General features: G+C 34.4%; 1 protein-coding gene across 1 annotated transcript in view; it reads left to right on the forward strand.

Annotated features, from left to right (window-relative positions):
* PPP4R2 (protein phosphatase 4 regulatory subunit 2) overlaps positions 1-24,938 on the forward strand; it is a 54,526-nt gene extending 29,588 nt beyond the window's left edge. The window contains exons 3-9 of the mRNA XM_045990674.1: positions 9,119-9,289; positions 18,710-18,803; positions 20,387-20,424; positions 21,493-21,567; positions 21,821-21,964; positions 22,630-22,919; positions 23,173-24,938. Coding sequence (XP_045846630.1) covers positions 9,119-9,289; positions 18,710-18,803; positions 20,387-20,424; positions 21,493-21,567; positions 21,821-21,964; positions 22,630-22,919; positions 23,173-23,486 — 1,126 coding nt within the window. The 3' untranslated portion in view covers positions 23,487-24,938. The remainder of the gene's footprint in view (positions 1-9,118; positions 9,290-18,709; positions 18,804-20,386; positions 20,425-21,492; positions 21,568-21,820; positions 21,965-22,629; positions 22,920-23,172) is intronic.
* Positions 24,939-26,799: the final 1,861 nt, after the last annotated feature.

The following is a 26,799-nucleotide window of genomic DNA, read 5'->3' on the forward strand; positions in this document are numbered from 1 at the left end:
GATGGGAATTTGGAATTGGTATCATATGGATTGTGGGGGAAAGTAACAGCAGTAGTGGTGAAAGCGGTAAGAAGAGCTGCTCTTGCTCCCTTCGAGTAGGAGACAGAGTAGAGGCACCTCAGTCATTAAGCTCGTGCTATTAAAAAAACTCTGGTATCCTCCAAGTTCTGAATTGGTTGTCTCTCTTAAACCTGAGCCTTGCTGTTAGAGATTTATCTTTGGTTCAGCTGCTTATGGGGGACAGAAGGGTTCATGTTGGTAATATTAATAAATTTTAGAAAGATTTTCAGTAAGGGACCAAAGGTTAGCTAAATTAGGCTAACCAGACACACTGTTTCTTCAGCTTTCTGCTTTAATTGGTAGGGAGAGAGGGGTGAGTAGAGAAAAGTAACTTGACTCTTTAAACATGTTAGAACCCTTATCATGAATATATAAGTTACCAAAGAAGAAACCCAGGTTCATGCTGAGGTATTATCTGCACGTTTGTGTTACCTCTTGAAGCTTTTCTTTTCCACTGAATTGGATCTTTGATGGGTACAACTATAAGATATTTTAGTACTCTTAATTTGAAAATTAATTTTCAGTATTTGATTAGAGCTTCATTGCTTTGAAGCAGGCAAATACCATGCCATCTTCAGATATGACTTTCTGAGCAAGAAAATATGTTAATATTTCAAGGGTAATTTCAAAATCGGAACAAATAGACAAAAATTTTAGTGTTACTTCAACATTTATGTAAAAACAATTGCTCTTTTTTTTTTTTTTAAGATTTTATGTATTTATTTGACAGAGAGAGATCACAAGTAGGCAGAGAGGCAGGCAGAGAGAGTGAGAGGGAAGCAGGCTCCCCGCCGAGCAGAGAGCCCGACGCGGGACTCGATCCCAGGACCCTGAGATCACGACCCGAGCCGAAGGCAGCGGCTCAAACCACTGAGCCACCCAGGCGCCCCCAACAATTGCTCTTTTTTAAGCAGTCAGTACAAAATGGCAATTCAAAAGTTATGTTCATACTTGTGTTGCAGAGTAGTTTACTTTTTCTTTTAAGGAGTGTGGGGATGGGGCAGTGCTTCTTAATTGGGGACAATTTTTGTCTTCTTTTTTTTTTTTTTTTTTTTTTTTTAAGATTTTATTTATTTATTTGACAGATAGAGATCACAAGTAGGGAGAGAGGCAGGCAGAGAGAGAGAGAGAGGAGGAAGCAGGCTCCCTGCTAAGCAGAGAGCCCGACGCGGGGCTCGATCCCAGGACACTGGGATCATGACCTGAGCTGAAGGCAGAGGCTTTAACCCACTGAGCCACCCAGGCGCCCCCAATTTTTGTCTTCTATGTAACATTTGGCAGGGTTTGTAGATGTTTATGGTTGTCACAACTTTTGAGAGGGTAGAGATTGGGCGCTCCTGACTTTAAGCAGGTGGAGAGAGGCCAGGGATGCTGCTCAGCATCCTACACTACACAGGACCTTCCCCTATGACAAAGAACTACCAAGCTCACAGTGTCAGTGGTGCCAAAGTTGAGGAACCCCAGGATGAGAGGATCGGAGAGGACCTATTCCAGACACAAAAGAAATGTCTTGTGACCAGTGAAATAGGTTAAAATACTCAATTTTACTAGCAGTAAATGAAATACAAATAAAGTGATTTTCTACTATTAAATTGTGCAGGAGTTTTGAAAGAATTTAATACTTGAATGAAATAGGTGTTTTCATCCTGATGACGCTCGAAAGTAGTACAGCATTTCTGAGAGGCTGTTGAAAGTACGTTTATCAGAAGTTGATATTTGTATTTTAGACTCAATAATTCCACTTAAGGAATCTATCCTAAAGTAATAAACAGATGCCTTCAGAGTTTATTATTAGGATATTACCACAATTATTTTTAATTGTAATCAGCTGGAAGAAAACCTCTTTTTAAAATGGTGTTTATTCTTAATCTCACAAAACTGAGGGTTGCCGAGTGGGGAGGGGATAGGGAGAGGGTGGTTGGGTTATGGACATTGGGGAAGGTATGTGTTATGGAGAGTGCTGTGAAGTGTAAACCTGGTGGTTCACAGACCTGTACCCCTCGGGCTAATAATACATTATATATTAAAAAAATTAAAAAATTTTAAAAAGAGACATTTTGCAGAAAAGTATGTATAAAGTTATCCCCACTCACCTTAATTAATTTTTATTAAATCAATATTATTTATAAAAAATGGTTATTAAATAATGGTGCAGCTGTGATACAAATTAAAAATCCTACCAGAGACTACAGATCGTGTGACAATATAATAAAGAGGGAAAGAAAAGGGTTATCAAAATAGAATGCCATATTTTAATAAGTAAGTAGAATAGAATAGTGAAAAATACACTAAAATATATTTTAATGATAATTACTGGACAGTTCATGGGCAGTTTTCATTTTGTGTCTATTTTCTAATTTTTTATGACTGTACTATTAAAATATAGTCAGAAAAAATACTTTTTACACTTTGGTAAAATTTTATAGTAGTCCTACCATTTCTTAGGGTATTTCCTGAATAATCGGTCCTTTCCCATATACCATGTTTCCTTGTGTTGGGTTTATTTCTGGGCTCTCTGTTCTCTGATATATTTTATTTACTCATTTAAATGATAAAATATGGTGTGGTGTAATCATGATGAAAAAGGAATATTCCCTTGATTGGGGCCCTACTTACAGAAATTTTCTGACCTAGTAATTTGTATTTTAAAGTTCTTAAAAATGCTGTCATGATTTATGTAAGCAATTCACAATATGTTATTTTTGCCACATGTTTTTGCTCATGTAATTCAATATTCAATTACATTTACTTGGTTTTGCTCTCTCCTGTCATGTAAAAATTCTGACTTTTTGTTTTAAGATTTTATTTAAGAGAGAGATCACAAGCAGGGCAAGGGGTAGAAGGAGAAACAAATTCCCTGCTAAGCAGGGATACTGATTGAGGACTTCATCCCAGGACCCTGGGATTATGACATGAGCTGGAGGCAGACACCAACTGGCTGAACCACCCAGGCTGCCGAAATTCTGACATGACACTTAAAATCTCCTGATTTGAATAGCTACCTTTTGAAGATGTTATGAACTTGTCACCCAGCCCTCTTAAATTTGTTTTTATTCATTCATTCTTCATGTATTCCCCTTTGATATTTGCAAATGGTGTAGTATTTGCTACTCCTAGAGGTAGTAGGGCTCTCCTATGCTCTCTTGTGTTAGCTTCCCACACAGATTTTGTGTAGAAACCATTGAGGCTGAGTAGAAGTAATCTTAATAGAATTTGGAATTGTAAGAGGCAGTAAGTTAAGATGGTCGTTATTGGCCCCTGAAGTGTTCTAGAACAAGCTGAGAAAATAAGAGATTTTCTGTCCTTGAGCAGGTATAGACTTGTGAATTCCTGTGGGGATGATAAGGTCGTTGTGTGATATTTCATAGGGTATCTTTATTAGTGTTGTGTCTCTCTAAAGGAGAAGCTGCATAAAAGTAAAGATGGAAAGAAGAAAAGAAAGTGGAGAGAGGTGAGGTTACTTTAAAAAAATTAACGAGTGGGGTGCCTGGGAGACTCAATCATTAAGCATCTGCCTTTGGCTCAGGTTCTGGGGTCCTGGGATCGGGCCCCACATTGAGCTTCCTGCTCAGTGGGAAGCCTGCTTCTCCCTCTTACACTGTCTCTGCTTGTGTTCCCTCTATCTCTGTCAAATAAATAAATAAAATCTTAAAAAAAAAATTAAGGAGTAATTTCAGTAAATTCTTGAGTTAATTTTAGCAAAGCAGATTAAATTATGAGTATTTTTTGGAAAATTTTATGTGGAGGAATTCATTTGATTTTAAAGTTGAAAATGTATGTTTTTATGAGCATCTTTTTAGAATAATTTTATTTTCATTTGAAAAATAAGCGTTTTTTTTTGTTTCTAGTTTCTATTCAACCAATGAGTACATTCCTAAGAAAATATTTTTTCTTTGCCAGATCCTTAGTTGATTTGCTCATGGCCTGTTTTTGTGTTCAAATTCTATAATATTCATAAAAACATTTTCTGTTTTTGTTTCTGTCACAGTTGTAGTGTAACAAAAAGCTACGTTTTTCACATTTTTGTAGAAGTGGTTTTTCCATCTCTGTATGGTATAGTGACTTCTGAATTGCGTCTCTTGCACCTACTTCAGAATTAACTGCTTTTGATACCTTTGAAACTTAAAATACAATATGTATAAAATTCATTTAGTTTATGGGACTCAATTCCTGTCTGGCAAGTTAATATCATAGTCTTTGAAGCTCCCATAGTTGGCTTACCCTGGGCTCTATCTTTTCTTACCTAGTTATTTCTATTACTGTGTATGGCTGATTTGTGTGTGTGTGTGGGGGGTTAATATATAATTTCTTCTATTATGTTATATTAGTTACCAAACAGTACATCATTAGTTTTTGATGTAGTGTTCCATGATTCATTGCATTTATCACCCAGTGCTCCAAGCAATATGTGCCCTCCTTAATACCCATCACAGGGCTCACCCATCCCCTCTTCTCTGAAACCCTTAGTTTGACTCCCAGAGTCTCTCAGGTTCATCTTCCTCTCTGATTCCCTGCTGCCCCTTCATTTTTCTCTTCCTTCTCCTATGTCCTCTGTGCTATTTCTTACGTTCCACAAATAAGTGAAATCATATGATAATTGTCTTTCGCTTTTTACTTATTTCACTTAGCATAATCTTCTCTAGTTTCATCCATGTTATGCAGATGTTGGGTATTCATCCTTTCTGATGGCTGAGTAATAATTCCATTGTATAATGGACCACATCTAATTTATCGATTCATCTGTTGAAAGGCATCTCAGTTCCTTCCACAGTTTGGCTATTGTAGACATTGCTGCTGTGAACATTGGGGTGCATATGGCCCTTCTTTTCACTACATCTGAACCTTTGGGGTAAATACCCAGTAGTGCAATTGCTGGATCATGGGGTAGCTCTATTTTTAACTTTTTGAGGCACCTCCACACTGTTTTCCACAGTGGCTGTATGAACGTGCATTCCCACCAGTAGTATAAGATGGTTCCCCTTTCTCCACAACCTCTCCAACATTTGTTTCTTGTCTTGTCAGTTTTTGCCATTTCTAACTGGTATAAGGTGTCTCAATGTGGTTTTGATTTGAATTTCCCTGTTAGCTAATGATGTTGAACATTTTTTCATGTATCTGTTAGCCATTTGTTTATCTTCTTTGGAGAAGTGTCTCTTCATGTTTTCTGCCCATTTTTTGGCTTACTTGTTTTTTGGGTATTTGTGGGTTTTTGTTTTTGTTTTTCATAGCATGGGTGAATTGAAAAGTAGTTAATGGAAAGATGGGGGAAACTCCTGTGTGTGTAGAAATCCTAATTTGTAAAACAGATGATTACTTGGTGGCTTTATTAAAGTAACAAGAATTTTTAATTTAAGAAGTGAAAGGGGAGTGGTGGCTTCTGGGTGGCTCAGTCAGCTGGGCATTGGACTCTTGATTTTTGGCTCAGGTTATGATCTCAGGGTCATGAGATGGAGCCCCATGTAGGGCTCCACACTTGTCATGGAGCCTGCTTAAGATCTCTCTCTCTCCACCCCTCTCCTCTTCCTGTCTTCTCTGTTGTATGCCCCTGCCCCCACTCCTCTGGGTGTGTGTGCTCTCTCTTTAAAAAAAAAATAAATAAAATTAAAATATGAAAAGTACAAGGCTTCTCTTAATAATCTTCCTTGGTGTGTTTCAGTTGAATGCCTGTGAAGAGTCCCGTGCAATTTAGAGATAAATTTTAGTGACCATTGGCAATTGTATATTAACCAGAAATTAATATTAGGCATGTCAGAAATTATAATGTGCTGCCTCTGCTCACAAAACCTTCCCAGAATAGACCAGGGAATGGAAGAAGATGATATCATGCAAATAGCATGGTCCTCTCCAAAATTTTTTAATATTAATAAAATTTGTATCCCATATAAGTTATTCATTTAATAGAATGGAATTGTCAAGTTGCACATTAACTCTGTGTTTAACTGAGATACTGTCAAGACTATTTTCCCACAGTGGCTGTGCCTTTTTTTTTTTGCACTCCCACTGACAATGTATAAGATTTCCAATTTCATCCTGCATCCTCCCCAACACTTGTTACTGTCCCAACTTTTTGATTATAGCCACCTTTAGTAGATGTGAAATAGTATCTTATAAAATGTGCTTTGATTTGTGTTTCCCTAGTGCGTAATAATGTTAATCATCTTTTAATGTACTCATTGGCCATTTATCTTCTTTGGAGAAATGCCTATTTGAATCTCTTGTCCAATTTTCAACACTTTTCTTTTGGGGTAAAATATACATAACAAATCTTGGAATTTTAAGTGTATAACTTGGGGACATTAAATACTTCTACAGTCTTGTGCCACCATCATCACTATCCATATCCAGGCCTTTTTTTTAATCTTCTCAAACTGAAACTCTGTACTCATTAAACAGTAATACCTTACACCTCCTTTTCCCCAGCCCCTGGGCTAATGCCTTTCTACTCGTTGCCTCTGATTCTGTTTTAGATACCTCATGTAAGTGAAATCATAAAATTTGTTCTTTTGTGTCTGGCTTATTTCACTTAGCATATTATGTTCAAGATTTTTCAAAGTTGTAGCATGTGCCAGAATTTCCATTTTAAGCCCTAATAATATCCCATTGCGTGTATTTATACCACATTATTTATCCATTGGTGTGTTGATTAATGGTATTTTGCACCTTTTGGCTATTGTGAATAATACTGCTTTGTGAATTGGTGTACATGTTCTTATTGAGTCCTTGCTTTCACATGTTTTAGGTATTTACTTGGAATGGGAATGGCTGGATCACTTGGTAGTTCTTTGTTTTTGTTTTTGAGAAACCACCACACTTTTCTACAGTTGGTGCATCATTTTGTATGCCCACCAGCCAGTACGAGGTTCCAATTTCTCTACAGCTTTGGCGGCCAATACCTGTTTCCTGTTTTTTTGTTTTGTTGTTGTTTTTTGCATAGCAGGCAACCTAATGGATCTGAAGTTCTGTCACATTTTGGTTTTGATGTACATTATCCCAGTGATTAGTGAGGTTGGGCATCTTTCCATGTTACTGGTCTTTTGTATATCTTTGGAGAAATGTCTGTTCAACTACTTTGCCCATTTTTTCAGTGGGTTGTGTTCCGTGCCCTCCTGCCCTCCCCTACCTTGCTTATTTGTAGGAGTTCTTTTTATCTCCTGGTTATTATCACCTTATCAGATAGGTGATTTGCAAGTATTTCTTCCATTCTGTGGGTTGCCTTTTCACTTGTTGATAGTGACCTTTGAGACACAGAAAAAGATTTTGACATAGTTCAGTCTTTTTGTTGTTGATGTTGTTGTCACACAGTGCTGTTTAAGTCGACAGTGACTAATTCTGAAATGTCTTGGGAATGTATCAGGAGCCTTCTAGGCTCATACTGAAAAACATTTTCTAGTTTCACTTTCTATTTTGAAGTTCAAATTTCTTGTTGGCCACAAGTATTTTAGTTACATCTCTTGAAGTCATTCATTTTTGAAAAAATATCTACCAAATTTTCTTGGTCTAAAAAAAAGCCTTATTTGTTTGACAGTCCTTTCAAGTAAAAATTGCCTACTAAGATAGCAGCTAGTTCAGCTGGCAACAATATTCAACTGTTGTTCCTTGAAATGTATATAATATTTTGATACATTTTTCATGTATTGTCCCATTTTGTTACAGAGAATATTAAGATGCATATTCAGAGGTTGAGTATTAATAAAATCAGTATTTTTTGTTTTATTAAACTTTAAATGAAATGGTTTTTTGTTTTACTGTGAATTTTTGGTGAGTGAAGAAGATGATGACTGACTAGTAGATAGGAATTTGGAACTGTTGCCTTGATTTCTGCTGAGTGTCTTCATTTTCCCTGTTGCTGTTCTTGCACCATCAAGACACATACTAACATAGTAAAAATATCAACTCTTATTCTTATGAGAAATGGCTTTGGCCTCTTACAGTAACACTTTTGAGAACTGCTGCCCTCGTTTGTAGGATTATGGATGGAAGAGAAGAGTACCGATTAACACTTCCCTTATTTTGCTTAAGCAGTCACCTGTGTAAGATGTATCTGCTGCCCTTAATGGTTTGTACTTTCAACTTTGGGAAATGGTTGACATTCTTGGATCTCCTGGAATTTAGGGTATTCAAGCAGGTATCATCACAAATTTTTTTTATATTAGTGGTAAAATTTAAGAGGACAGGGAGAAAAGGTGTTCTTATTAGTAAGTGAATAGATTTTTTTTTTTAAGATTTTATTTCTTTATTTGACAGAGAGATCACAAGTAGGCAGAGAGGCAGGCAGAGAGAGAGGCAGAGAGAGAGAGGAGGAAGCAGGCTCCCTGCGGAGCAGAGAGCCCGATGTAGGGCTCCATCCCAGGACCCTGAGATCATGACCCGAGCCGAAGGCAGCGGCTTAATCCACTGAGCCACCCATGCGCCCCAGTAAGGGAATAGATATTAAAAGCACATAAATTATATATTTTTACTTTGCAGATACATGTTGCATGGAACCTATGCTATGTACCCTTTAAGAGACAAAATTCTGAAAATACTAGCTAAAAGAAAAGAGAAATTGAAGTTCATTTTGCTGTTTAACATAGATAAAGACAAGAAATCTTTGTCTATGTAAGCACTAAGAGCTTCGGGTCTGGAGTCATTCTTACTTGCCTATTTAAAATGTGAACTTGAGCCAATTTCAAATAACCTACTTACAATGGTATGGTAACTACACCTCCCTGGCTGACTTGTTAGGAGCAATAGAGGCAAAATAATGTTTTAAAGTTGCTAATAATGAGACGTAGTACATAATAGACTTTTAGCCGGAGGTTGTTCATTTTAAAGATTTTTATCAGAGATTGGGGTTTCTTTTGGATCAGGAGTAGGGAGAATTTGATGTAACTAGTTTGGAGTTTGTGAGTCAGATTCATAGGCCTGGTACTTGCCACTTAACAAAGATATTCTCAGTGCCCCTTACTCAGATCTTAACATTAGCATCAGTGTTATCCTATATTCTGTTTTGTGCTTTGTGTTCAAGAATTGTAAAGCTACATGTTACTGTGTTTTGTTTTTGAATTTTTGCTTATAGGATTCAGTGGTCCCAATTTAAAGGCTATTTTATTTTCAAACTGGAGAAAGTGATGGATGATTTCCGAACTTCAGCTCCTGAACCAAGAGGTCCTCCCAACCCAAATGTCGAATATATTCCTTTTGATGAAATGAAGGAAAGAATACTGAAAATTGTCACTGGATTTAATGGGTATGCACTTAATATTATTTTAAAGGTTTAATTTTTAGCAGAACATTATGGATTTTTATTTGTTTTGATCATTGATTATCCATTAAGTAAGTTCTGTGTCTCAGGTGACATTTAGTAGTTAGTGATTTTTAGCTTACAAGTATTAAATAATTACAGTCTATCTATTTATTTAACTTGACCCACATTTATGGGTGTATAAGTGGCATTTGGACTTTAAAATGGGTTTGACAGTGGAGGCATTCAGGAAATGTTAGTTTTTTCTTTCCATTTTATATGTGATATATAGATCTTTATACTTTGCCTAGAACCTGCATATCACTGAGATGAGTAATATTTTTAAATGAAAAATGACAATTTATGAACGTATTCTACTTAGGACTTTCTATTTAAAATTATTTTTGGAGTTCCCCTTCTAGTCCCCCAAGTAAACAAGTAATCATTTTTAGCCCTTTGTAAACATTGCATTAAAAGATACAGTGTATTAAAATAAACGGCTATTTTAAAAAATGTTGCTGTGTGTCATATTCTGTGTCATTTTAAGTATTTTTCTTTTTAAGACTTCGTAGGGTTTTCTTTATTGAAGGGAAGAAGTATTTTTGATGTTGAATTGTTCAGTATTTAGACTGACGTTAGCGATTTGGATACCAAATTTAATGAATTGTGGATATGTTAACCATGAATTCATATTTGAGATAGGTTTTATTTGAAGAGGTTTCATTTGTAAGTATTAGCATAAACAGTCTCATTCTTTTCAGATATTTAAACATACAGGATTTGCAACAAGGTAGTGCAGTTCAGTTACTCTTTTGTTGTATATTATGTTTCTCTGCTTTTAAGTTTTGAGTTTTGCTTAAAATAACACTTTCTTAGACTTTGGCTTTAGGTATGTTGCTAAAGTGCTTTTTGGGGGTAGAATATGGCTTTATCTTAGAGCTGTCTTTGGAGGTTTGGGATGGGAGAGACACTTATTTTGACTTTGTATCCTGTTGTACTTCTATACACTCTGCCGAGAATTGTTTATCTGTATGCACATACTGCTTTTGTCAATAATAGTATTTTTTAAAGGCATATACCAAGACAAAGCCACATACTTTATATTAGAAATATGTTGCATAAGATTTAGTCTTGAACTAAATTATTCAATATAAAGAATACTTCTTTGGGATATTTATAAATAGCACACAGATAGTACTTAGACGTTGTAACTCATCTTTTCAATAAGTTATGGCTACCATTTAAAAATTAAGAGTCAAGGTAAAAGGTCATAATATGCTACAGCTTTGTGAATGGTAAACTAATATACTTGTGATTCTGAATTAGTAATACTATTTTCAGTTCTTTCAAAATTAAGATTGACTACACAGATATGTAGACTAAATCTAAATATTTATAATATCTTAGTCTGTAAAGCAGGTAATTAACATACTTCTGAAAAGGATTTAAATGGTCATTAAATGCATACCTAAGACACAATTGCTTTTAAAATATTTTTCACCTTGAACCATAAGTATTTAGAACTTACATTGTTTTTAATTTGATTTTTCAAAATAGTTTATGAATCCTTTTTCCTAGTTAGGCAGGATCAAGGTCTTAATCAGTGTTAAGTATTTTTTAGTTTTTAATTAACCTTTTTTGTCTTTGTTATATTGATATATTGAAACATGTTCATTTTTTACAATTTTATTTTTATGTATGAATATATATAAATTAATTGGTGTGTTAAAAATTTTGCTAAGAGTAGTGGCTCCAAGTAGCATTTTGGTCTTTTTCAGCCAGATTGAGGATTTGTCCTTCTTTGTATACCTATTTTATATATATATATTTATATATATATATATTTATATATATATATTTATATATATATACACACACATATATATACACACACACTTATATAATATATTAGTATAATAGGTTACCTTTTAAGTTATAAAAATATTTGTTGAGTTTTTTTTTTTTTAAAGATTTTATTTATTTATTTGACAGAGATCACAAGTAGGCAGAGAGGCAGGCAGAGAGAGAGGAGGAAGCAGGCTCCCCGCTGATCAGAGAGCCCGATGCGGGGGCTCAATCCCAGGACCCTGGGATCATGACCTGAGCCGAAGGCAGAGGCTTTAACCCACTGAGCCACTCAGGCGCCCCTATTTGTTAAATTTTTTAAAAGATCCTTAGATGTCACAGGAGTAGTACTTGAAGAAAAGAAAATGGGATCATGTCATATGCTAGTTGTATTTTCCTTTTTGAAGAGCTTTGACATCTATCAGTGCATTTATAGTGGTATCTTCTGTTCATCTGTGTATTTGAAATGACTGCATTTTTTATTATACGAACAAGTTTGTTTTATTTCTGTTGGTGGTGGGTGTTTATTTTTTGGTTATTTTAAGTAGTGCTTGTAGTGAGCATCCTTGTACATACCTTCTTGTGTTGATGGATGTCACACATTGAATGTATGTGTAGATTGTTGCCTTTAATTTGTAGAAATGGAATTGTTAATGTCACAGTGTACACATACTTAAAATTTCTATTGAACTGTCAGGTTGACCTTGCAAAATGTGTATTTCATGTGTGTGTAAATGCAGATACTGTAATTCCTTAATATTGTGTGTGTGTGCAGCGCATGCATGTGCACACAGATTTATGTGTCTTTGAGTGCAGATGAAATTGAACATCTTATCAGGTTCCTTATTAGCTCTTACAAATTGTGGTTTCATACCCCTTTTTGTTTTTCTTATTTTAGAGTGATTTTCTTATTGGTATGTTTATTGTTTTTGCTTTTAATTAGTAAAAGCTCGGTTTTTAAATGCTTCATAGTATTTAGTCCTGAAAAAGATTATTCATTTTCTAAAATTATTTTAGTATATTGTCAGCATTTAAATTTTCCCTCTTTGAAGTGGAAATTGTCCATTCATTTGTTGGCTTGATTTCTTGAACTGTAAGATTCTGAAAGACAGGGTTAGTCATCTTTTCCAAACAAGGCCTATAACAGTGAAGGCCTGAACAGTAGGTTTTCAAACAGTACTGAATAAATCAGTGAAAGGAATAAAAACATGTATCTATATTTGTATTTTATTTGTAGGAGTTCATTCCTGCTGGTACACAAAGAGGGACTTCAAGGGGGTAGAAAGAAATGTAATTTACATTTTTAGTAGTTTTTTAAAAGATATTTTTGTGTCAACTCTACTGACAGTCGAAGAATAATGAATATAAATTAACTGTGTCTTTGCTTCTCCTTTGTGTTGTTAGATCTTTCTAAAATAAGCAGTTAAGTTTAAGGTACTGAGTGGTTGACTAAAGTAGTGTGGTTTACGTGTTTATGAGCAGGTCTGGAAAAAGTACATAACCATTTGATACCTAAAGATCTTTTTTGTCACATCATCTTTCTAAGGCAGGTACAGTTGGTTACAACTGAAGAGCGCTTTTCATCTTTTGGTATGATAGTCTTTCTGAATATTGAATTTCTTCTCTAAAGTTACTTTAATGTACACGATTGACCAGATTTTTCTTAGTCATAAAAGCGTTCACATTTTTTTAATTTTTTATTTTTTATTAACATATAATATATTATACATTATTATTTTATATGTATGTTGCTTATACACAGATAGCGCTTGAAAATTTCTGCACCTGAGAGTGGGCCTCTTCATACTTTTTTAAAAGGTCATATATGAAATTTTTGTATTCTTAAATCTGGATCATAGAATTAAAGTATAATCCTATTTTGATTTTGTATTGTTTACTTTACAGTTAGCTTGAGATTATTCAGGGATGAGAGAATAGGTTCTAGCTATTTGTTACTTTGTTCTCATTTCCTTTGACCTATTTTATTGCTGCTTCCAGAATTCTCTTCAGTTGTTTAGGAGAAATAGAGTTTTTGTGTCAGTATTTGTTGAACATATTAAATCTTTTAGCTAAATGTGTTTATTTCCGTTTTCTTCACTTTCACTTAGCATAACTAGTTGAGAATTGGAATTATTTAGTAGCCTTCTCTCCTCCTCCTACCTCGCCTTGCCTTGTCCTTTGATCATATGGTTTGATTTGATGTTCTAATAAAATGTTTTAAATTGAAAGGTAAGATACAGCAAAAGTCCTGATTTTTTTCTTGACATTTTTGATTTGATGCCAGAACAATGACAATTCAGAGTACTGTAGGCACTATAAAAGATTATTAATTTGACTAAAAGTGTTGACAGTTGCTACATACTTATTTTGGGATGGGGAGTGGCACAGATACTAGTTTATAATTACTTAGCATTATTTAAAGAGGCTAATTCATTTTATTAATTGTTTGCACTTGTCATTTTACATTGGTGTTTTCAGTAAATCTCAATTTCTGACATTTGATTTGGGGTGGAAAATATATACGTAAGAATATTTAAGTATGTGTATATTTATACAGATGTAAAGCCTGAGTACTGATGGAGATATTGCATAGATACTAAGATAAAGATAATTTCACGTGATTCTAATGATATTTCTGACTTTTGTGGGACTTGAGAGTAAATAAAACTGAACCTGTTTGTTCAGCCTTAGATAACTGAGATAGATAACATTAGATTTTTTATTTTATTTTATTTTATTAGTGATAACTGAGATACATTTAAGCTGGTTTTTACCTGAATAGTTCAGGTCAGATTTAAGTGATTTTGTTAACTAAGGCATAGTATAAATGTAGCCATTCATAGAAACTAAGGACATAGTAAAAATGACATCTTTATGCATAAAACTAAAGTTGAGCTGGCTGTTTTAACATTGTTCATAACATGATGTCTGGTTTTATGGTTATCTCTTAGTTTTTATACTCAAACGGCCTCTGTGTTATATTTTATATTCCTCTCTTTTTCATGAGGGAAGTTGCTTGCATTGGAAAGGAATAAGGTAATCAGTTACCTGATTTTTATCTTAAATTCTGAATTAAGTGCGCATTTTCCTTCTCTGAATGTCTTCTTTCCAACTGAATACCTGTATACATTCAGAATGTTTGTATACATTGGTATACATTCAGAATATTTGTACATTTTAATGATGAAACATTAAATAGACTAATATAAATTTTAGTCACACTGTAATCTCAGCTTAAAATAAAGATAGGAGGGGCGCCTGGGTGGCTCAGTGGTTTAGGCCTCTGCCTTCGGCTCAGGTCATGGTCTCAGGGTCCTGGGATCGAGCCCCGCATAGAGCCCTGCATCGGGCTCTCTGCTCCGCGGGGAGCCTGCTTCCTCTTCTCTCTCTGCCTGCCTCTTTGCCTAGTTGTGACCTCTCTGTCAAATAAATAAATAAAATATTAAAAAAAAAATAAAGATAGGAGGGCGCCTGGGTGGTTTAGTGGTTTAAGCCGCTGCTTTCGGCTCAGGTCATGATCTCAGGATCCTGGGATCGAGTCCCACATGGGGCTCTCTGCTTGGCAGGGAGCCTGATTCCCTCTCACTCTCTCTGCCTGCCTCTCTGCCTACTTATGATCTCTCTCTCTGTCAAATAAGTAAATAAATAAAAATCTTTTAAAAAAAATAAAGATAGGAAATTCTTGAGGTATTGGCCTTATTGTCTAAAATTTCTTTCTATTAAAAGTAGCATTGGATTGCTAATTCATGGTTTGATGTCTTTCCCTGATGTTCAGCCCCTTTCATGATACTGAATTCTCATTAAGACTTATGCATATTTAAAGAGTTGGGCATACAGAGGGAGAGAGAATCTCAAACAGGCTCCACACCCAGTTCAGAGCTTGATCCCAGGCTCTATCTCATGACCCTGAAATTTTGACCTGAGCTGAAATCAAGAGTTGCTGCTTAACTCACTGAGCCACCCAAGAGCCCTGATACTTTTTTTTAATTCAGTGAATGGGGAGGATTGCAGTCAATTCAGATACTATAACTAATGTAAAACGTGGTAGTTGCTCTCCTTGGAATTTAAAGGAGTATTTTAAAAGATAGAGATAAACTTTTGGTTTTGTTCCTCTATAGTTGGTCTTTGGGGTGTTGGTGCTTTCTACAGCCTTCATTAATTAGTGGGTTAAGATCAGGATGATGATAGGAACTAAGATTTAATGAACACCTTATAAAACATTTCAGGAACTGTTAATTGGTTTATATACATTATATTTTATTTAGTCTTCATGATAATCAGTAGTGAGAAGTATACGTTCAGAATCCCTGTTTCCTAGATATGGACATGAAGCTTTAAGAGAGATAAATTCAACTTGGACACAGTCTCTCAGTGGGCTAGCGAGTATGCCTTTTTATCCACACTACCTTATAATTTGTACATCAAAAGTAGACTGGATATCAGTGTTCTGTAGTGTTTTCTGGGTAATACCATTTGAAAGGACTTGTCACTTTTGGATCCTTTACTTGATGTGGGTTTTTTTCCCTCCCAAGTTTTAGTGGATTTCGTGGACACACCTTTTTTTTTTTTTCTAAAGTTGAAAATGCTAGCTAGTCCTGTTCCAAGTCCCCCCCACCCCAGTTCTTTATGTAGTCTTGGTTTTTATCTTAGGATGGCAGGGAAATAAGTAATATATTGCAGAGTAAACAATATTCTATTTGAAATAACCCCAAATGTTTTTTTATTAAATTATTTTACAGTATATTGTTCCAATGAACATCCTTACCCATTTTCCCAAATTTAGGGATTCTGGTTCAGATTTTTCATTGTGTGGTTTTGCTTTTTTCTTCTTGGCACATAGGGTCTTAATTTAGTTAGTGATTTTTATTGGAAAAAGTTTTAATATTTTCAGGAGTTAGAATAAACTGTTTTGTATGCTGGATCTAAGGAGTAATAGCAAACCTTGCTATTTTTTGTACCAACCATTCATTTTGGATTTGGTTATCTGGTTTATTCTTATACCTCCTTTTAAATATCTAATGTAGATTAAGTGTTCCCAGGTTCAGACTTACCTCCTTGGCATACAATTTATTCTGTCTTGAGAACACTGTACAAAATTTTATTGACATTTATTGTAGTTATTTACATGCTCTGATTTTAGCTTGTGGTAGGCTTTCATATTTACCTAAAAGGTTAAAAAGTACAACTGTGTAAAGAGACCTTCAGTGCATTTGGCAAGATTATATTAATGTTTCCAAAGGATACTTTTATTTACAAGTAATACTTGTATTTTAGTCTGCTTATGCAAGGGAGTGGGTATTATAGGGAGTGGGTATTATATGACATTTTAGTGCCATCTATTGGACACTTCGTAAAATACCTTCAAAAGCTCGTGAAAGTGCCTGAGGAGTAAACACGTTTTATTATAGGCTTTTATTGCTAACAGTGCTGTGCAAACATAATAGCTTTTTCTCCCTAAAAGCAGTGTTATTTATCAATACATGCATTGTTAATAATAGGCTACGCTTTTACTTGCCTTCCTGAAGAAAATTAGCCAAAACATGTAAACATTGTTAAACAGACAGTTTAAAGATAACTTATGTTTTAAAGCTATTTTTAACTTAAGAGAAAATACTGGTTTTTGGTACGGGAAGAAATTTAGTTGGAGGAAAAGACATAGATAATAACTGTTGAAATATTTGTCGGTTAAGTATCGTTTGCATATTCTTAACAGTGGGTGCTGTTTTGTTTATTTTTTAATAATGTAGACACTTCTGATCACTGTGAGTTAATTAATGAGGGGATAACATAGGTAGAGTTTGTATTTTAAGGTTTGGAAAGTAATGAACATGAAGAAGGAGCTGAGGTGCTGGTATACCATTAATATTCAGAAATCCATGGTGGTACTGCATTTCAGATACGTATGTGTACAAATAACTCGTGTATTGAACCTAATATAAAGGAGGAGATCCTGCCCTTGAGCTTTCAGGAAAGACATTTTGTAAACCCATGTTGTTTACTATGTATGTAGCTTGGGAAAATGTTTCCCTAATTTTTTAATGCAGTTAATAGTTTCGTGTATTAGCTATAGGTTTTCACTTACGTGGTATCTTTATAGGAATGAATAAAACAGACCAGTAAGCTGTTTCATTATTAGTAACGTTGTTGGTGTGCTTTGTTTCCTTCTTCCATTTCAAAGATTCTTCGTTTTGACTGTGTGTGTACTCCAGTCTGACCATATTTTCAAAAGCAAGAAACTGTATTCTTTCTCAGAAACCCAAAGGAATTTTCTTTAGCAGTCATGGTGAATGTTAGAGTTCTGTAATTTCTAGTTGCTTCTGAGTATTTGTGATATATCAGACACACATTCTGCCATTTAGTTAGCTCTCAGTCTCCTGTTGACAGAATGATAGTTTCTGATTTTTAGGTTTTGATGCTACTTGAGAAAAGATAGATTCTTGGACTCTCCTAAGTAAAATGTTTGTTTTGGTATGAATAACATACACTTTACACCTTTACAAAATTTGTTATAAACCTTATACTGGCTTTTTATAAGAACATAAGAGTAATATTGATGCTAAGGATATGAGGACTAAATATGATCTGTCCCATTAAAAAATAAATAAGATTTTAAGTATGTTTGGAATAATGGAGGGGAGGATAAGGGATTTGAAGTTAGAGACTCTGGGTTTGAGTCTTGGCACTATTATGCACTAGCTGCTTTCCTTTGTGGGAGAGTATTGTATCAAAATTCCTATACATAGTAAAGAAGTTTGTGAATATTAACTCTTAATTTGAGGCTTTGTAATTCTCTTTATAAGGAAAGTAAATAGATTTGAATGGCATATAATGAAGTCTGAAGTTTGTCTGTACTTTTTAGCTATTTGTCCTAGCTAATGCTTTTAGGTTGGCTGTACAGACTGTAATTCTGAGGAATGCTGAAGTGTGTGAGATAAATTTTCTAATATTTATAAAAGATTTTAGTTCCAACTTACATCAGTTTTGTATTTGATATGATCAAGTGAAAATTTAATTATGGTAAGGCATTTAGCAAAATATTGATTGTATTTGTGTGTATTTTATATCTGATGAATCATAGATTGTATGTAAAACTAACTGTGGAGCAGAACTCAACCATACGTCTTCATTGGAATCATTTGCCTTGTTCCTGTGTGATAATACATTTGTAGTTTTATTTGGAGACACTGTAAAGAAACCTTTATGTGCAAAGGAATGCTTGAGGGAAAATTCCTGTATTTAATAAACTGTAACTTTATTATTATTTGTGTTGCCTCTCTTGTAAACTTTAATCATATTCAGAATGTCAAAAATACGTTTCTCCATTAGTTCTGAAACTTCTAAATTTTGTGTGTTCTTTTTTTAATTGTTTTTTAAGGCTATAGGGATTTTCTTGTTAAAGAGATAGGTGTGCTTATTATCTTGAGTATTTTTTTAAGTCACTCATCTTTTCATCTCCCTATTGTAGCAGTCTTTTATCACTTAATACATGGGTAACTAGATAAATCTTTAGTAAGAGTAATAATGTTTCTGATTCTCTTGATAATTAATGACCTCAAACTATAAAATTATATTCTTTTGCAGTATCCCTTTTACTATTCAGCGACTATGTGAATTGCTAACAGATCCAAGGAGAAACTATACAGGAACAGACAAATTTCTCAGAGGAGTAGAGAAGGTATTTATCTTAATCATTGGGATTATATTAAACTTTATTTCAGAAGAGAGCACTGAGTAAGTTCTGTTTCAGGCACCTTTTCTTCAAATAGATTTCCTGAAACATACCTGGAGTATTTTTTCCCAAATTGTTTTCCTAATTTGGGAAAAATTAAGTTTTGGAGCAAGATTTAATAGAAGGGGCACAGAGGGAGGACTTGTTGATCAGTGAAGTTTGGGGAATGCAGCTTAACTGTCTCTTCAAAATTCCTAGTACACATTAGCATCAAAGGCTCTCCAAAGTTCTGGAATTGCTGTTTTAACTTTAGTTGTGTTTTGCACACTTGTTACCCATGGAATTCATTTCTTCATTTCTGGACTTCAGAGGTGCACAACTTTGGAAAATCTGATGAAAAATTTAACTTAGATATTGAGAAAGATGTAGATCAGACTTAAGAATGAAGAAGTGTTGTTTTTTGTCGGTAAGGGATGTTAGTTGTAAGAGAAGGGCATATTGGATCTAGGAAACAATGTGATGAACAAAGACATCAAGGTGTTTGAGGGAGTAATAAGTAGGAAATGGACTTGTTTGAAGTGAAGAACCAATGAGAGAGCCCTGTGGGAACCGAGATTGGACCAGTAGGTTGCTAATTCCCTCTGATTGATCCTAAAACATTGTCCTTTGTTCATTTTATGGTTCTAATTCAGATTCAGTTTATTCTACCCTTGGAGCAGGAATCTAAAACCGTTACTTAATGTTTACAACAGATCTTAGGGCCTTACTGGATTAATTTGTTCTGTTGCGCTTCCATGCCCTTGATTTAATGAGATTCCTGAAGGGCAGGAAAGTGAGATGATTCATCAGTACTTATTTTCAGCCTATTGGACTTTTAATAATTAGATTTTGGCAATCTTTGAATGAAGAGCAATCAAAGTAGTCATACCGGGAGTGGTCCTGTCACCAAATCAGGGCTGCAGTGTTTCATATTTGGGTGACCATGGACCAGTTACATAACCTAAGTCTCAGTTTCTGATGTGTGAAATATGGATAATAGGACTGCAGAAGTGCTGCTGAAAAGCACTCCCTGTGGGTCATACTACACTTTTAATGAATATTGACTATTAGGAAAGTCAGTATTACTGGGAAGATTATATTATTAAAAAGGTCTGAAGCTCTTTTTTTGGATGTATGATACTACTACCCAAACTATTGATTGTGGACTGCTTTTTTAGGAAATTTCATTATACATGGCCTAAATACTTCAGTCTCTAAGTATCTTGGCAGGATTTCGATCTAAAATAAGAGTGTGGTTCCACTGTATCAATTTTTGTTACATATCAGGGCTCCAGAGTAACTACAGTAGAATTAAAATAATACTGGCAGAAGGAACAAATGGTTTAGTAGGTTATTAGATTTATTGTGTTAATTGTTTTAGTTTCTGTTGTTTGATTAAAAGTTTTTACTTTTAACCATTTATTTTTTTGTATTAGTAAAATTGGAGTAGATGCGGTCCCAGGGTGATTCTGAGAGCTTAAAAACAAATGGTTAACCTTTATGTCGTAGGGCTTTTCTGCATATTAAAGCATCAATTTTTGTTGTTGCAGAATGTGATGGTTGTTAGCTGTGTTTATCCTTCTTCAGAGTAAGTATAGAATTTTTTTTTTAATTTCTGTATATACTGATTATTTTCTAATATATAAGTATTTAAATTAGGTCACATTTATTTTATGGAAATGATACAGGAAAATATTTATAAATATTGTGAACCTACCACCCAGTCCCTCAAGTAGAGTATTACCAATGATATCATCTGTATGTTTTTCTAGTAAAGAGGTTTGGATTAAAGTGATTGGTGATTTACTGTAATCTTAAGATTTGTGGCTTTATTTACTGTCATGGTACTCAGGGCCCTGAGATACCATCCTAGATACCTTGCCATGGCGTGTCTGGGGGATAACTCCTAGGTTTGGAATAGTTTGTTGATGACTTTCCTCCTCACGATGGAAACGTATTTCCAGTTGTCAAGATTTATATAGCAAATTAACGTGTTGGTTTAAGACACAATCCTTGGCACTATTAATGTTTTGTTATGATTGTTTGTCCTGGGAATTAAAGTGGGTTTGGCACTGTCCTGGGCTTCTACTGGATGCTAATAATGACTCTCTTTCCCTGAAAAATGTCTTAAGACATTGCCAGAAGTCCACTGGGACTGTGGGGTCCATGAAGGGGAATTGAGAGGAGAATGATGTCTTCTGTTAAGAAACACCGGATTTAGGGCACCTGGGTGGCCTAGTTGGTTGCGCGACTGCCTTAGGCTCAGTTCATGATCCCGGAGTTGTGGGATCAAGTCCTGCATCAGGCTCCCAGCTCCATGGGGACTCTGCTTCTCCCTCTGACCCTCTCCCATCTCATATGTGCGCGCTCGCTCTCTCTCTTTCAAATAAATAAAAATCTTTAAAAAGAAAAAAAGACACTGGATTTATAAAATGTCTGTGATTTTATAGATGATAACGTTGTTTTTAGAACTCTAGCAAGAATATACCTGTGTTAAATGAGATATTAAGGTAATCCCATAGTTAATGCTATTTCTTAAAGAATTCTGTTATAGTCTGTGACTGTGAGATTGTACAAAAGATCCTTTAGGCCTGTGGCTCTTACCAAAATTAAAGAACTAAAGGGTCTATAATAACGTTTTTTCCTTTTCTCATAGGAAAAATAATTCTAATAGTTTAAATCGAATGAATGGTGTTATGTTTCCTGGAAATTCACCAAGTTATACTGAACGGTGAGATTATTGATTTTAATATCCAGAGAGATTGTATATTCCTAATTTTGAGAAGCAGGTTCAATATATTTTCTTAAATAAAATTGGGCATTTTATGGAAACCATAGAATATACTGAATAATTAATTTGGTAACCCTGAAATCTTGAAAGTCAAAGTTAGAGTAAATACTTCTGTGATGTGTTCACATAAGCAAACCTTGGGAGGGTGACTTCTTACCAAAATGAGAAAATGATGTTCTTTATCTTATCCTAGGTCTAATATAAATGGGCCTGGAACACCCAGGCCTCTTAATCGACCAAAGGTTTCTTTGTCAGTCCCCATGACAACAAATGGCTTGCCTGAGAGCGCAGACAGCAAAGAGTCAAACTTACAGCAAAATGAGGACAAAAATCACAGGTTTGTATGGGATTTATATTTAAAAACAAAATGTTTTCAAAATAGGTTGACATTTATCCTTTCAGCACTCATTATCTACCGTATGCTGTTGTTTTGAGGGACACAGCAAGGTTTTAGTGTGGTCTATGGCTTCCGGATTTTTTCAGCAATAGCACATGATGAAGATAGTCCTAGAGAAGCTCAAAACTGCTAATTTGTAATAGCATCTTAAGAAAGTAAAGTGATTATAATGCTTTCTATTTCTTGTTTTTGAAAGTAACCTGAAAAGAGAAAAGATTTATCAGTGAGTTGAAAATTTTTAGTTATTTCTCATTGTAGATCATTAAAGGAAAGCTTTTATTTATATGCCAAAGCAGACTAAACAGGTGAGAGGTCTTAATGAGTATGTCCATCTGGAAGACTTGTAGTTCTCTTATGGAAAGACATTTAAGTTACTGGGGAATTGAACAGAAATTTCATATAACTTGATGACTAGTTCTAGTGGGAAATATTTGTGACACAGTTTAGGTTCCCTTGAAATTATTCTCGTGTTTCTCTTTGTTCAGATACTATAATTTAACTTTGATACTGAAATGCAATTTTAAAAATTATTAGACCTTAAAAATGAGAATGTGGAAGATGAAGAAAACAGTCTTAATAATGACACTTTAAAAAAACATTTACAGTGACTCTGTGACATCTGAATCAGAAGGTTCCTCAGTGAGCCCTATAAAAAATAAACATCCTGATGAAGATGGTGTGGAGGCCGAAGGGCATGAGGTAAAAAGACTCAGGTTTGACAAAGAAAGCGAAGTCAGAGAGACAGCCAGTCAAACATCTTCCAGTGAAATTGCTTCGGTTATGGTAGAAGAAACAGAAGCATCGTCATCATCTCAGGATAAAGACAAGGAAAGTAGTTGTACCAGGCAGCACTGTACAGAAGAGGATGAAGAAGAGGATGAAGAGGAAGAAGAAGGTATTTAGAGACCATCTTTAAAAGGGTGGAGTAAGGAGATCCTCAAATTCTTGTACTTCATTTTGCCTGAAAGAATTTAACATAATGGAACTCCTTATAATGCTGATGTTGGGCTTTTCTCCCACCTGTATGTATTTGCTGCTGAGTTTCAGGGGATATGATTTGAACTGTAGAATATCAGAATTCATGAAACTTAACTGTGGAGGTATTTTGAAAATAAAATTTAACTACAACAACATTTGCTTATTTTTAGAGTCTTTTATGACATCAAGAGAAATGATCCCAGAAAGAAAAAATCAAGAATCTGATGATGCCTTAACTGTGAATGAAGAGACTTCTGAGGAAAATAATCAAATGGAGGAATCTGATCTGACTCAAGCTGAGAAAGATTTACATTCTGAAGGTAGTGCAAATACAGGCCCTGTAAGTAGTGGTTCTGATTGCCATGAGACAGAAGAATTAGTAGGATCCAACTCCAGTAAAACTGGAGAGATTCTCTCAGAGTCATCCATGGAAAATGAGCATGAAACCATAGAAGTCACAGATGAACCAATGGAACAAGACTAACTATTGAGAAGCATGTAGATGCAGTATTTTACGTACAGTTCTGGTTTTACACTGTATAAAACTTTTATGTAATAAAGTGGACCTTTAGTTTTTACAAGAGAAGCAGGTTGTAAAATAAAGTACTTTATGGGATAAATCCTGAAAGAGTTGTACATGTAAGAACTGTGAATATCAGCTCCTCTGGGTCCTGCGTACCGCTGACTTTTTTTTTTTTTTTCCTTCTCCTGGTCTCGTCAAATCAGTGGTTTATGTATAGATTTTTTTTTTTTTAAAGAATTAAAGTTTTTAAACTGGAAGGTAATAATTATAATTTTGAAAACCTTTTGGAGATTATCACATTTAGTTTATACATATGCAAGAAATCTTTTTGTCTTGTCTCTTTCTGACAACTCTAGCAGTTTTCATATTTTGGTCATAGTTTCAACATTTTAACATGTGAATTATAGGGTTTCATGCTGGCTTCCAGATTTTATTGTTTGACTATGTACAATGGAACTTTAAGTCATATATACATATATATATATATTATTCTAAGGGGGGAAATGTTCTATTTTTCTGTTTCTATAAGAGATGAATACAGTGAATACTTTTTCTATTGGTAATGATTGAGTTCACCTCTTTCAGAAGACAGTTTCAGTTTCTCTTCTGAGTAATTCAAATAAAATCTGGCCCTTGTGAAACCCTGGAAATAAGTCTGTTGAAATACCAGGTTAAACACATTCCAAGAGATCTGTTCTAACTAAAATTCTTTTGTATACTTCTGAGGTGCCTGAGAAAAAGACTTCATTATTTATGAGAAAATATGCTTTATCTTGGAAACTGTGTTCAAACATTAGCTTACTATTTTGTAGAATGAATGCTGACATGAGACCATCTCAGAAGAACCCGGCAGGTTCCTTGACCTTTTGCTTGCTTTTCTGAACATTGTGAATATTACACATTTCTTTCTAAATTATTCTAGAGTATGCAAATGTCAATGGTATGAAACCCCACTGTACTGGAAGAATTAATATATTACTATAGTAATGTACTGGAGCTAAATGACTGAAGCTTTAGGGGTGCATAGAAACCACCATAATTTGTATGACATTTTGAAGTGAATTAAATATTTTTGAACATGCTTCTTCGACAGCCAGTGTTATATTTTTCAGATTAACACAAAGCACAATGATTACTCTAAACTCAATATTTTCAAATTCACATATTTAAAAGTCATGCAAGCTGCAACTTCCCTGTCAAAATTACTGGCTGCCAAATTTATACCTGTTTCTTCAGCTGTACCTTTTGATACTTAGAATTTTTAAATTTCTGTAAAGTAGATTTTGTAGAATGTAATGTGTTCACTGCCTTTGTGAAGCGGTATATAATTGTATAATTTCTGTGTGTAAACTGAATGCTTGGGCTTTCAATACAGTATTCATATAAAGCAATAAATATTAATGTTATGAAATATTCGAGTACATTTTTATCAAAATACAAAAGAATCCCTTTTTTAGTTTCAGATACCTGAAGTACACAGATGAACTTATAAAACTGATGCAAACAATTTCTGACACTGTATCATAATCTTTGGGGTGATGTGGGTGGCGACCACAACTTTTGCATTTTGACTACTTAAATTGCTATGACTAAAATTACCAAATGATTTGGCTCCATTTATGTTTATAGGGTAAATATACTACTGACTGACTTGACTGTCAGGTTCACAGCAGCTTGATGATGTATTTAAGAATATGTCTAGTAGTTAAAATAAAAATTGAATATTGATTTACTGTACCCAGGAGGGGAGAAAAATCACACATTGTAAATTTTTAAAAATTCTTTTGCAAAAATGTTGAAGCCAATTTTAAATGTGACATTCATTTGTAGTGACCTATTGACCTATTATTTTGTTGAGGGATATTTTGCCAATGAGAAGAGATTTTAAACATTTTAATTTTAGAAATTTTGAAATTTTCTTTAGGATATTTATGAAATTATTGTCAATAAACATATTCTTTAAGATCCTGTGACCTTTTGATATTTTTTGTTTTAATTGTGCCATGGACCATTTGTAAACAAATCAATTTACTTTTGTTGGTTATAAGTTGAAGATTTAGCGTCATGACTTTGAGGTCTGTGGTTTTATTTGTAAACTTGCAATTGCTATTTTTGCAAGGGCAAATGTATTTCTTTATTAAATAAAGTACAATAATGGTGAATGTACCAAAATGCCATCACTTAACTCTATGAGAGATCTGCATTTTAATCTATAGTTTAATAGTTTTAATATTTATTAGATACTCATATGTTGATCATAGATCAAACTTGTTGCTGTTCATACAGATAATTGTAGAATGCTCACGGAATATCTCCTTTAGGATAGGTGGAATACTTCTGTAGTTAAACTGGGAAACCTTGTTCAGCTGGTTTAAGATACTGATGCCCATTTGGAAGTAGATTCCCGCAAGTATGCATAGATGCACTTACACAGACTTTGCTTAAATGAAAATGTCAGTTGTAATAGTAATTGATTGGGATGTGAATTTTTTAAAGGCTGATTTTAGGCACATTTTCTTACATCAGCAAAGTCATATTAAAGATCTAAATGAAGCAAGACCTCAGTGATTAAAAATGTTATTTTCCCTTTTTTTGGCCTTGAGCAGATTGTTTACGTATTAGAATCTAGACTCTGAACCCAACACGTAAAAACTTGAAGTGCTGATGAGGATAGAGAATAATATGTAATATGTTTTTAGCACTTTCCCCTTTTAAAAAAGTAAAAATATCCTAGTACATTTTAAAAATTACATCTTTTCAGTTCTGAAAATGTAGCAGAACAGAAATAAGTGGTGGAAAATGTCATATTTTAAATGTTGATTATTAAATAAATTTAATCCAGTTAGGGTTTATTGTAACTACACCTTTCAGCAATGTGGACAGAACAGTGGAATTCCCCGTCAGAGAGCTATAACCCTTTGGCTTGGAAAGGCGTTCCAGAAATCCTGCGCCAGAAGGTGTAGCCTGTTAAAGCATGGAGGTTCAGAGTACTTTGTTTTGCTGGTGTAGATAGGCATGTATTTATGCATTTTTGCATTTGTAAAATCAGTAATTTTTCAAATAATGTAAATGTAATATACTAGTTTACTTATAAAGGTACTGGGCAGAATCTATAGCTGCTACAATGTTTATGAGAAATGTAACATGATAAGGATGAAAATGCAACTTGTAGAACCAAAGGAAATAAAAATTTTGGATAGTGTTTCAAGTTGTCTTCTGAACAGGAGTTTCTTAATTACATTGGTTTTGATCAAATGAAGCTCAGTTCTCTTGA

This window comes from Meles meles, chromosome 20 (assembly GCF_922984935.1).
Source record: "Meles meles chromosome 20, mMelMel3.1 paternal haplotype, whole genome shotgun sequence".
Taxonomy (NCBI): domain Eukaryota; kingdom Metazoa; phylum Chordata; class Mammalia; order Carnivora; family Mustelidae; genus Meles; species Meles meles.